General features: G+C 54.0%; 1 protein-coding gene across 1 annotated transcript in view; it reads left to right on the top strand.

Moving 5' to 3' along the window:
- Window positions 1-7601: 7601 nt before the first annotated feature.
- The window catches only part of GPAT3 (glycerol-3-phosphate acyltransferase 3), a 61397-nt gene continuing 55652 nt past the window's right edge, over window positions 7602-13346 (top strand). The window contains exon 1 of the mRNA XM_055138805.1: window positions 7602-8010. Coding sequence (XP_054994780.1) covers window positions 7870-8010 — 141 coding nt within the window. The 5' untranslated portion in view covers window positions 7602-7869. The remainder of the gene's footprint in view (window positions 8011-13346) is intronic.

Consider the following 13346-nt stretch of genomic DNA (forward strand, 5'->3'; position numbering starts at 1 on the left):
GTCCCACCACTGCATGTAGTCACCTTGACATGAGGCTGTCACATGGGAGAGCCCAGTGCTAATCAGAAGGGAACTGTCTGATGGCCAGAACATCCTCTTTTCTGTGAAAATTCCCACCGAGACCCAGCGTGAAGCCCAGCCTCGGGCCTTGAGAAGTGGGGAAAGGCCCTTCAGTCACACTAGCGGGCCACTGAGCGCCTGCCCAGAGCGGGGCCGGGACCAAGGCGAGAAGCCCGTTTTCTAGAATCTCTGATGGGGGCTGGGGCCTTTGCAGGCAGCCGGCAGGCGGGGACAGAAGCAGAGATTCCACGGCATGTGATTCTGCAAGGCGGGGTCGGGACCACCTCAAGGACGTGAGCGCACTTGGCATGCCCGGGTCACCGAGTCACACAGGAAAACGAGGACCATGGCAGGGACAGTCCCAAGGTGTTCTGTGGTTCTGTCCTGTGGTCCAGACTCAGCTGCCCTCCCGCCCTCGGCCGGAGCCTGTTCGAAACGCGGCAGGGGCAGTTTTCCTCATCAGTCTCTCCTCCAAAATTCGGGAGGATTCTCTGGGCTCAGGGAACTAAAACACACGGTGCTGAGGCCCTTGTGTGCTCAGAGAAAGAACAATCTCGTTCTAGAAACTTCAGGCTCCTGTCCAGACAGCAATGGTCGGTGGAGACTGACCGTCGAGAAGGAAAAGTGACGTGAATCCTGAGCCCAGACGGGCCACTTAAGTTTAATCTAATGCTGCGGATTAAAGGAATCTGTATCATTACGTCTGCTCCCAAGGCATCGTGCAGCATAACTGGGCATGTTTATTAGGAGTGAACTTAATTTGCCACTGTAATTATTTACTAGATTAGCCGTGAGGGAGAAGAGAAGAATCTGTTTCAGTTATTTGCAGTTTTGTAGCGATCAGACTCCGGTTCAAAATCAAGTTTATTGTTGTTGTTGTTTTATTTTTTTCCTATTGAATCACCATGAGATACATAGGATTGGGTTTCAGTCGCACAATGCTTCAACACCCATTTCTTCACCAGTGCACATTTCCCATCACCAAGTGTCCTCAGTTTCCCTCCTGCCCCCACCCCAAGACTTCCCCTATGGCAGATACTTCTCTCTCTCTCTCTCTCTCTCTCTCTCTCTCTCTCTCTCTCTCTCTCTCTCTTCTCTCTCTCCCTCCCTCCCTCCCTCCCTCCCTCCCATTATCCCTCTTTCCCTCTCCCCCTCTCTTTCTCTCTTTTTCCTTTTGGGCATTACGGTTTGGAACACCGGTACTGAGAGGTTATCATAAATAGCACTTTACCTTCTTTTACACTCAGTTCTTGTCCAGGGTGATTATTTCCAACTATCCTTGTCATCTTACTCCAGGCACATCTTTTCGACTCCACCGTTCTTCCTGCACTAACATACACCTCAGAGACCTGGGCCCTATGCAAAGAGGATGACAACGCTATTTGGGTCTCCCAAAGAGGAATAAAAGAGCTATGCTTGGAATATCACATTTCACTCATGTGAGAGGAGGAATCCGGAGTTCCAACCTCCAGATTGTTTGCCAAGGCATCGGAAATCAGATGGGCCGGACAGATAATGTGATTTGGAGACGACTGCTGGACTAGAGCTGTTACTGACTGGATTCCATGGGATGTCAAAAGATCTCATGGCCGCCCACCTACGAGATGGTCAAACTTCTTCGTCAAGACCCTGAATGAACGGTTTGAGGCTCTTCTTATTCGTGGAGCAAGCAGATACCATTGGGCTACACTAGCACTAGACAGGGATGAATGGAGACGTTACTGGCGTCCGCTCGGGGAAATTAATGAGCAACGGGATGACAAGTGATACAAGTGATACAAGTGATGATTGTCATTGTGGTCCTTTCTCTGCCCTAACTGTCCTCTCCCCCCAACACTTGTGGCAAGTTTCCAGCCATTGATCAGTCTTCTTGGCCCTTGTTTCTACTATCCTTGGGTATTAATCTCAGACAATTTTTTTTTAATATCCTGCAAATGAGTGCAATCATTCTATGTCTGTCCTTTTCCCTCTGACTCATTTCGCTCAGCATGATACTCTCCATGTCCATTCATGATTAAGCAAATTTCATGGCTTCATCTTTCCTGGCAGCTGCACAGTCATTCTTATTGCTGTTGTTGAAGCTTTTGATCTTAGAGGGGAATGCGTCCTGAAATTTTCTACTACCTGGCGATGACTTTCTGAACTAGTATTAATGAGTGATTCGGACAGTTCTCTTCCAAGTAAACTGGAGATGGTGAGTTTAACACAGACTGCAGAGCTGACCAGTGATTGTGAGTTTCCCTGAATGCCTGAGGTCCTCCAGAGTCCCAGGAAACCCTCTCACTCCTGCCACCTGAAGTTGCTGCAACTGACAGATCGAATCTGTGGTGTTTGAAGCTGTGGCCTGGATTTTCAGTTTCATTCCATTTTAATATTTTCTCTCCTGGTCTGGGATTTGAACACAACGCCTTCCCTTCCGTGGGCTGACCTACCCTCGGGACGCTGAGACAGGCTTTATGGATATAGTTGGACGAAACAGCTTCAGAATTCTGGAGCTTCTCAGGAAGTTCCAACTGCAGAATTGTAAAGAAGCAAGTATCTGCCACCCCCCAAATTGGCCTCGGGTAGAGGATTCTGCTCATGGGAGGGGCTCAGAGGGTAGAATATAGTTGACTTTTGTTGGGACATTTTTCCTGCCTGGTCAGTTCATACTATTCCACCCTTACCTCACATGATGACTCCATTCAGAGGAAACAGTCAGAGCTGACTCAGCACCCAGTTTCTTTGGAGCAACTCACAAACGGGGCTAGAAGAACCAGCATAAAAGAGAACTGTCTCAGGGCGCCTGAGGGCCAGTACAGCGGGAGTGATCCCCAAGCAGAGCCAGCAGTGAGCACTGAGTACTGAGCACTGCCGGCTGTGGCCCCCAAACACACAAACCCCGGAGTGTCTGTCTCACACAAAGACTTATCCTTGCCCCCTTTGCTAAGGTTTCACAGGGATAGAGATAATGGGTTATTTCAGCTGGGAAAAGTCACTTTTTTTCATCTGTTATCTTTTTTTTTTTGCTTTTTGGGTCACACCTGGCGATGCACAGGGGTTACTCCTGGCTCTGCACTCAGGAATTACCCCTGGTGGTGCTCAGGGGACCGTATGGGATGCTGGGAATCGAACCCGGGTCGGCCGCGTGCAAGGCAAATGCCCTACCCGATGTGCTATCGTTCCAGCCCCCTCATCTTTTATTTTTTCGGGTCACACCTGGTGATGCTCAGGGGTTCCTCCTGGCTCTGCACTCAGGAATAAGCCCTGGCAGTGCTCAGGGAACCTTATGGGATGCCGGGGGACGGAACCCGGGTTGGCTGTGTGCAAGGCAAATGCCCCACCTGCTGTACTATTGCTGGGGCCCCTGGCAGCAGTCACTTTTGACGCCACACTCCAGCTTACATAGAAAGGGAAGGAGGAGCTGACAGCCGGGCTTGAAAACTAGGCCAAAGACCAACATTAGACAAGGTCAATTGTCCTTGCCCCCGAGCTGAGAGATAAGGACAGCTTACCCAGCCTTCCCTGCAAAGCTCACCTTTCACTTTGTTTAGGTCTGAGATAAGATGGAGTGTGCCTCAGGGGACCAAGCCACAAAGGAATTTCATTGTTCATCCTGCACCCAGGGCTGGAACGATAGCTCAGCAGTAGGGCCTTCGCCTTTCACGCAGCTGACCCGTGTTTGATTCCTCCGCCCCTCTCGGAGAGCCCTGCAAGCTACCGAGAGTATCGCACCGGCACAGCAGAGCCTGGCAAGCTACCCGTTCATATTGGATATGCCAAAACCAGTAACAATAAGTCTCACAATGAGAGACGTTACTGGTGCCCGCTCGAACAAATTGATGAGCAACGGGATGACAGTGACAGTGATTCTGCACCCACTAGTCGGCAGCCCGCCCTCTCCCCCAGTTCTTTCCCTACAAAATCTCCTCCTCCTCCTCGTGATGCTGCAGACAGGATGGCTGTGGCCAGGACACGGGCCCAGCGCACACTGTCGCTGTCTCCCAGCCTGCTGGCTGGTGGCCAACATTGCTCTCTCAGCCTGTCATTGTCTCTCGTGTCCCTCAGCCTGAGTGGCCTTTAGGAGGCACTGGAACCGTACTTTCATTATTACAAAACCAGGACATTTTGGGGGTATCAAAGAAAGCGTTATTGGAATATATTCCAGGCCAATGGACAGAAACAGGAGCCTCCTAAAGAACCTCATTACCAAGCATTTATGACAAGCTGCATTGTTAAAAATACAAACTCGCATCCCCAAGGGCAACCTCTCCAGGCAGGTATACTGGGTTAATCGCAGGCTCACAAGGGCTCTGCCCAAATCCTCACTTGTGTATCTGTAGAAGTTTGGGGATTGTGTTTCCCTTTTGGGGACACACAGTGATGCTCAAGGGCTACTTCTACCCCAGAGTTTCGGTATTGAACCCAAAGTTCCTGCGTGTAAATCGTATGCTCAGCCCATTGAGATCTCTCTCTAGCCCCCATAGTCTAACTTGTGAATATGACCATGTGTGGTAAAAAAAAATGTGAAATTCAGTATAAGCAAATGAAGGGGCTTGAGACCAGATAACCCTGGATTATGGTACTTCCCAGGCCAGCAGAATAAGTGTCTTTATAAGAGTAAGTGAGACACACACGTGAAGACCTAGGTGAGAGAGAGATTGCCATGAGTCCAGGAGCTACTAAAAATAAGAAGCAAGGAAAAATGATTCCTAGAACCCATGGGGGCTGGAGCAATAGCACAGTGGGTAGGGTGTTTGCCTTGCTGGCTGACCCAGGTTCGATTCCTCCACCCCTCTCAGAGAGCCTGGCAAGCTACTGAGAGTATCCCGACCGCACGGCAGAGCCTGGCAAGCTCCCCGTGGCGTATTTGATATGCCAAAAACAGTAACAAGTCTCACAATGGAGACGTTACTGGTGCCCGCTAGAGCAAATCAATGAGCAACGGGATGACAGTGACAGTGATAGAACCCATGGGGACAGTGGGACGCTACATGACTCTGGACTTTCAGAATCTAGGATGGAAAATAAACATCTGCCATTTGAAATCACTCCGGGGGCTGGAGAGAGAGTGTAGGAGTTAATATCGCCTTGTCCTTGGCTGGGTTCAGTCACCAGCACGGCATGCAGTCCCCTCGCATTGCAGAATGACCCTGAGCAATCCTCAGCTCTGACCAAAGCAAACAAACAAAGTCAATTTTACGCTGTTGCAAATGGTTACAGCAGTGCTGGGGAAGAGTAGATGAAGGGATTCTTAAGTGCAGGAAGTGAGGACCTTCCTCCTACAAGATGCAACTGAGGGTGGGGAGAGGAGCCATAGTACAGGGGGAGGCCCTTCCTTGCCTTGCACTCGGCTGACCCACCTACGATCCCTGCCACCCCATATAGGTCCCCTGAGCCTTTCCAGGTGTGATCCCTGAGCACAGAACCAGGAGTCAGATCTGTACAACCTCACCCTATCAGCCCCTCAAAGCTGGTTCATGGAATGATAAAATGAATTGCTTTAATATTTTTTTTTGAGGGGGCAACACTCAGTAGTTCTCAGGGGTTATTCCTGTCTGCACTCAGGAATCACCCCTGCCTGTGCTTGGGGAACCATGTGAGAACTTGGGGATCCAAACGGGGTTGGTTGCATGCAAGTCAGGTGCCTTACCCACTGTACCATCTCTCTGGCCCCCAAAACGAAGTGCTTTAAGTTTTATTCTTTCAACCAGTTTTATTCTTTCAACCAGGTGGGGTCTGGGGTTCATCTCCAGGGATGCTCAGGGGGCCATACATGTGAGGGATTGAAAGTGTCTCACCTACCCTACTAGACCTCTGCCCCCTCCCCGCCTGCCTCGTGGCTCACATTTGTAGGTGTCTGTGCTGGAGTAAGACTCCTAATTCATCACTTCCCACAGGACAGTGATTCTTCCATAAGAAGCAAAGACCAAATCAAAATAAGAAAGTTAATCGATACCTGGCATCCCTGATGGTCCCCTGAGCACCGCCAGGAATGAGTCCTGAGTGCAGAGCCAGAAGTCACCTCTGAGCATGGCCAGGTTTGGTCTCCAAATTTAAATGAACAACTAAGAAAGCCAATCCTGGGTCATTGCTTATCTTTCCTCGAGTTAGGTTCCTGGAGTTTGGTCAGGGGCATTCAGCAACCGTGTCCGCCAGGGCGGTACGCGGGGTCAGCCCGGGTCCTTAGTCATCTTTGAGGAAATGGAAGCAGGGTAGCGTGTTGGCTGAATGCATAGTATTACGTGAGTCAACAGAATCAAGTTTTGGGCTCAATAAATAGTTGTTTTCAGCAAGGACTTGAAAGAGAATCCGGGTGCCCTTGTTGAATTAGAACCGAGTCAGGAGTGTTTTTCCCTTGATTTTGTGAACTGGCAGACCACAGAGCCGGTTGGGTTCGAGAAACGCTGCTGAGTATATCTCTTCCCTACTCAGTAGCGGCGGTGCTGCCGGTGGTAGGTGGGGGACTCACGAGGCCCCCAAGCCGCAGAAACGCTTAATATTCTTTGCGGGCCGAGGGTGGGGGCTTCACACCATCCACCCTGCTCCTCCCCGCCTGCCAGGGGCGACTTTCTGGGCAGTGTCTGCCCGCAGCACCCTGGCTGGTCGGTCAGTCCTTCCACCTGGACGACGGTCCTGTGCAAGGGGCCGGGGAGAGCGAAGCGCTGGGGTGCGGGGCAGCCAGACTGTCCCGGAGGGTCCGTCTCCAGACCCCAATCCCGCTCATTCTCTAAGAACGGGGCAGCTCTCCAGCTTGGGGGGGGGTCGCCCGCAGGGACCAGCTGGCTCGCGGGGGGCGTGTGCGGGCTCCCGTCCCCGCACCCCTCCCCGTGTGTGTGCGTGTGCGTGTGTGTGTGTGTTCTCCTGGGACATGGGGGTGCGGAGGGCGGGCGGAGGTCTCTCTCCTGGGCAGACCTCGTCCCCCTCGGACCCCGACCCGATCATCTCCGACGCCCGCCACGCGCCAGCAGCGCCTCGGGCGGGGCCGGGAGGACACGCCAGCGTTTTGCAGAGGAGAGCGCGGCGCCCGGGGAGGACGTTGAGGCGAGTCCCGCAGAGGCGGGGCCGGCCCCTCCGGGGCGGGGGCTGCGGGGCGGGAAGGAGGGCCGGGGGCTCCCTGGCCAGGGCGGGGCCTCTGGGGTCCCCGGGCGGACCGGACCTTGGCTCGTGCCCGCGCCGACCTTGACCCGCGCCCCCGCGCCGACCCTGGGCTCGTGCCCGCACCGGCCTCGGCTCGTGGCCCCGCCCTGCGCTCGTGCCCGCGCCGACCTTTGGCTCGCGCCCCCGCGCCCACTCTTGGCTCGTGCCCGCGTCCGTCCCCCCGCCCCCCTCCTGCGCGCAGCTCGTGCCCGACCCCGCCTCGGCTCGCGGGGCGCCCCGGCCGCTTGCTCGTGCCCGCCTCGGCTCGCGCCCCGCTCACTCGTGCCCGAGGCTTCGCCCGCGCGCTCGTGCCCGCGCCCGAGTCCTCGCCCGCGGGGGGGCGGGGCCTCTTGCTCGTGCCCGCCTCCGCCGCGGCCGCGCCCCCGCGCGCTCGTGCCCGCGCCCGCCGCGCCCGCGCTCGTGCCCGCGCCGGCCTTTGCTCGGCGCCCGCTGCCGTCCCGGCCCGGCACTGCCGCTCTGCGCGCTCGGCCGCCGCTTCGGCGCGGCCTCCCGGGACACTCCGCCGGCCGCGGCGAGCGCAGGGGCCCCAAGAGGAAGGAAGGAAGGAAGGAAATTGCCTCCGTCCTTCTCAAACTTCGGTCCTTCCCCTCTTTTTTTTTTTTTTTTTTTGTTTGAAACCGCGTCTCCCGGGCCCCGCGCGGACTCCGCGGGCACGGACGGCGCCCGGCCATGGAGGGCGCCGAGCTGGCCGGGAAGATCCTGTCCACCTGGCTGTCGCTGGTGCTCGGCCTCATCCTGCTGCCGTCCGCCTTCGGGGTGTCGCTGGGCATCTCGGAGATCTACATGAAGATCCTGGTGAAAACTTTGGAGGCGAGTGTGGGGCGGGCGGCGGGCGCGCGCGGGGACCCGTTTCGCTCGCCAGGGATGTGCGTTGCGGTTTGTGGCCGGCCCGCGCGGGGACCGCAGCTTCCCGCGGGCGGGGGTGGGGGTGGGGGGACGCGCGCGCAGACCCCCGCCGGGGGGGGGGTGGGTGGCGGAGACGCTGCTGCGGGGCTGCGGGGTTTGGCTGGTGACAGCCGCCGTGACTCCGTTTCTGCCCATCAGCTGCGTTCTTTGTGTCCTGGTCCCCGCGGTCCTTGGGTAGAGGTGCCCAGGCAACCTTGTGCGGGCTCATCACCATCGCATTAATTAGAATAATAATAAATGACTGGCGCCTTTGGGTAGGAAGAAATCGCATTGTTGCAAATGGAAACAATGTCTGAGAAATGAAGTCACGGCAGCGATGCCTAAGCGCTGACACTTGGAATGACATTCGAGGTGTGTGGGTTTTGACCGAGCGCTCCGCCTCTGCAGAGACACGCGTTGGGTGGGAGCCCTCGGGCACGCGAGCAGGGCCCCGCTCCCCACGCACGCACGCGCGCACGCACGCAGGGTTCTCTCGGATTCCCCGCAAAGGCGTCGTGGGCTTTGCTCAGCGTTGGGTCATGCCAAGCGTCGGGGGATCTGGAGGACGGGGGGCTGGGGGGTGCCCCCGCCTTTAGAGCACCTTGCTGCGGGCAGGTCTGCGTGGGTAGGATTCACACTCCGGGTCCAGAACCGCTTAGGTTTGCTGCCCGTGTCCCAGCTCTGCTTCTCCACGTGTGATCGTGGGGAAGTTACTTTTGTGTTTGCTTGTTTGGAGACCGCACCCGGCGGTGCTCAGGGCTGACTCCCAGCTCTTGCATGAGGGATCACTCCGGACGGGCATGGGGGGATCCTATGGGGCGCCGGGAGCGAACCTGGGCCAGCCGAGGCAGGTGACCTACACGCCGCCGGACTGTCTCTCCCGCCCTGGAAGTTACTTCTTGTGACTCTTTCTCCTCATCTGTAAATAGGAATGTATTTCCATAGCATTGTGTCAGTGAGTTAAAATGTCAAGCAGCTTAGAAGACTGTATATCGTCCAAAGTGCTATTAAAACAGTTTGAGCATCTCCCCAAATATCTTTCTCTTTTAGTTCTTTCCCCCTCCCCCCAGGGGAGTCGAGGAGGGGTAGGTCTCTTAAATTTGGCTTTATATCTTTTCCCCCCCTAATTTGGTTGAAAGGTTATGTTCCTTCTAGCTTCTGCAGTGTGTGCTAATGTAGATTCTCATTTTTTCTGACCGAGTTTTTGCCTGCCCTGAGGAACTTACTTTATGTGCTTTTTGTCTCAGCCATAGGGAGGATATATATACATATGTGTATATATATATGTATATATATATTATCAATCTCCTAATGTCTTTCCTATTTGCTGATCTGCTAATTCCAGATTTTTGTTGCACTTCCTTTTTGTGGGATTGGTTTTCCTTGGTGTTTATTGTTAGTATTACTTTTAAATTTTGGGTCACACCCAGCAGTGCTCAGGTTACTCCTGGCTCTGCCCTCAGGAATTACTCCTGGCGGTGCTCTGGGGACCATATGGGATGCTGGAGATGGAACCTGGCTCAGCCTTGAGGAAGGCAAACAAATGCCCTACCCGCTGTATTACTGCTCTGGCCCCAATATTTTCTTTTTTTAATCTCTTATGGGCTTCACACTCTGAATTGTACACTCAGAATGCATCGAATTCCTTAGAGGCCAGATGCTTTTCAATCTTAATACTTCAACTGGTTTTCACTCTTTCTCAGAACATGAATGACCTGTTTTGCCATCAGCGGTGCCCATTGGCATATCTACCCCGAGTGAGAAAGGAGGGCACTGTATACGCTGGCTTGCTCAGCTTCGTCCTTTCTGACTTGTTAGTGATTCTGGTACAGCTAAAGAGATGTTACGGGGAGAGACTGGCTAGCTATGGTAAGTCGGCAGTTAATTCTACTAGACTTGGAAGGGGTAGCCCCTGATGAGGCTTCAATTTGCTAGGACCTCCACTTTTTTTGTTTGTTTGTTTTTTGTGTCATACCCAGCAATGCTCAGGGCTTACTCCTGGCTCTGCACTCAGGAATCACTCCTGATGGTGCTCGGGGGACCATATGGGATGCTGGGAATCGAACCCGGGTCGGCCGCGTGCAAGGCAAATGCTGTGCTATCGCTGTGCAAACGCTGTGCTATTGCTCCAGCCCCAGGACCTCCACTTTTAACCTTTGTCCATTTAGACTTGAGGAGACTTTCAGAGACATTATTACTCAAATGCTCATTATCAAACCCTCAGTATCACTAGTATTCTGATTAGAGTAAAGGTTATATCCTTGAGCTCAGGAATGGGGTAGAAGGCCACATGAGGAACCGCCCTCCTTATTAACTGGTTAGATCAGAAAAGTGCTCGGTCAGGAGTAGCCCCTGAGCACTGTCTGGTGTATCCTCCCGGTCAGATTCTCATCCTCTATGGAATTAGAATGTGGATTTCTTGTTGTTGTTGCTTTGTTTTGTTTGGGGCCATACCCTACAGTGCTCAGGGCTCACTCTTGGCTCTGTGACCAGGGGTTGCTCCTGGTGGCACTCAGGGACCATGTCAGGTACCAGGTATTGGAGCTGGGTTAGCCACACGCAAAACGAGCACTCTACGTGTGCTCTCTCTTAGGCTCCGAATATGGTTCATTTTTGAGATCCAACTTTGATATTTTGGTGTAAACTGTCTGGGGGCAGAGGGGCTCCTCAGGGAGGATGTGGAACCCTGGAGTGTGGTGTCTGTTTGGGGTGCAGAATAGGAAGGCGACAGCTCATGGCTTGCCTTAAAGGAGAACAATGTCCTGTGCTTCCAGGCCATTTTTGTAGCCGGGACGTCTCGGCTTGCTTTTCCTGATGACAGGCAGGACCCCTGGACACGGGGCGCTGTTCAGGATGAGAGCAGCTGTAGCTTGGCACCGGAGATTCCGTGCCAGGCTTGTCCCTCGTGTTATAGCCTGTTCCTTTCTCTCTTCTCAGCCAACACGGTGGTTTCTTTCTTTTACATTCCATCTCCAAGAATATTCTTTGGGCTTCTTTGGCTAGAAGGGGAGGTTTTCCAGTTTTCCTTGGTCACCATTTGCATTCCGTTTTAGAAGGTTATTTGGTTTTTGTCCAGTGTGTGTTTACTTTTGTAAGTGTTGTTGACAGTGGATGGCTTTTGCCTGACAGTGCACTGAAATACTGGGAGTTCAAACGTGTGTGGGGTAGCCTGTGAGCGTGCTAGTGGCCAGGCTAACCCCCAGTGCTGGACCCTCGACTCCTTCAGAGCCCATCAGTCTGGTGCTGCCAGCTACCTAGTTATCTCTGGGCATCCTTAACCCCTCCAGGACAAGCCCTTGAAGGCAAAGCTCTGAATTTTATTTATTTATTTGCTTTTTGGGTCACACCTGGCGATGCACAGCGGTCACTCTGCACTCAGGGGACCATATAAGATGCTGGGAATTGAACCCGGGTCGGCCACGTGCAAGGCAGACGCCCTACCCTCTGTGCTATCGCTCCAGCCCAAAGCTGTGAATTTGAAAAGTATGTTTTGTGATTTTTTTTCTGTTCTTTTTTTCTGGTGCCAGAGATGGAACTCAGGGCCACATATATGCAAGGCAATTGCCGTACAACTGAACTGTACCCTTGATGGTTTTCAAGGCTGAGACAGTGACTTGGAGGAGTAGAAGTGTTAAGGTCAGACATTTTTGTTGGGAATCCAGCTGTGAAGAGCGAACTGCAGGGCGAGGAGACTTGGTCAGCAGGGTGGTCGGCAGGTACGTGCCTCAGACCTGGCAGGGGCTGTGTGCAGCTTTAAGATGCATCAAGCAGGAGCCTGGTTTAAAGGTTGAAAATGCTTTTCTGAGCCCCAGCAGTTTGTCTGGGTGGGGTACTGGAGGGAATTGAAAACAGGGAAAGAATATAGGATTGAGGAGAAGGTTGGGAGCTGGCGTATCCATGACCTCAGCAGGCAGTTGACCCAAGCAGGTGGCAGGTAGGTGCAAGTTGGACTGGTGTGCCCCTTGGTTTTTGAGGAATGAGCTGGAAGGGTAACAGGTCCCTGCAGATCTCTGGCCTGGTAGCTTTGGGGGGCTTTTTTTTTTTTTTTGCTTTTTGGGTCACACCCAGTGATGCTCCGGGGTTACTCCTGGCTTTGCACTCAGGAATTACTCCTGGCGGTGCTTGGGGGACCATATGGGATGCCGGGGATCGAACTCGGGTCGGTCGAGTGCGAGGCAAATGCCCTACCCGCTGTGCTATCGCTTCGGCCCCCCTGGAGGGCGGGTTTTATGTCTCAACTTTACCTTCTGCTTGTGCTTGTAAGAATACAGCTCCTAGGGTGAATGTGCAGACTTCGTGGAGAGAGGCCCATTCGTGAGTAGGAGGTGCTCCCCTCTTCAGAGGGGTTTCCACTGGAAGACTTAATCTTTTGTTGACCTCACCGAGCTAAGCTCATGGCTTACTCCTGGCTCTGTACTCAGGCACTCCTGAGGGTGCTCTAGGGACCATGTGGGGTGCTGGGGATGAAATCAGGGTTGACTGCATGCAAGGCAAGTGTAATCTAATGTCATTTTTGCTGGGTCAGCACAAAAGCCCAGAATACAGTATTGCTGCCTTTGATTTTAGCTCCCTCTCTCTCTCCCTCCCTCCCTCCCTTCATCACTTCCTTCATTCCTTCCTCACACCCAGCAATATTCAGCGCTTACTCCTGATGGTGCTCAGGAATCACTACTGATAGGGCTTATCTCGTGCTGGGAGTCAAACCCAGGTCAGCTGCTTGCAAGACAAGCGCCCTACCCACTGTTCTACCACTCTGGCCCCAGTTTGACAAGCTTTAAACATTACGCTTTCTATTTTGGCTTTTGGTCCAGACCCACCATGCTCAGGGCTTACTCCTGCCTCTGAGCTCAGGGGTCCTTCCTGGCGGGCCTTGGGGGACCATCTGGATTGACCGAGTGCATGGGAGGCTCTCTGCCCGCTGCCCAATGCCCCCGGCGTGCCCTGACTGAGAGCGTCTTTCAGCGCTTGTTGAAGGGACCTTTGTGACCTCGCAATTTAGTGGGACTAGGTAGAAGACCCCTGTAGCGCTTCGGGGTCCTCCCCTGGACGGAGCGCAGCGGGGCGGTCCCTTACGAAGGTCCCCTGAGATGCCTCAGAGCAGGGGGGCAATTTGGGCCTCCCAGGAGCTGCCTTGGATCTGGGCACCGAGTGGAAGGGTCACGGCGGAGGAGACATCGCTCGGCACGGAGAGGTGGAGCCTTGCCAGGGCCAAGTGCGGTGGGGGCCGGGGAGGAGGAGGGAGTGGGCGCTGCCCTACTGTC

Source organism: Sorex araneus, chromosome 5 (genome assembly GCF_027595985.1).
Source record: "Sorex araneus isolate mSorAra2 chromosome 5, mSorAra2.pri, whole genome shotgun sequence".
NCBI classification, from domain to species: domain Eukaryota; kingdom Metazoa; phylum Chordata; class Mammalia; order Eulipotyphla; family Soricidae; genus Sorex; species Sorex araneus.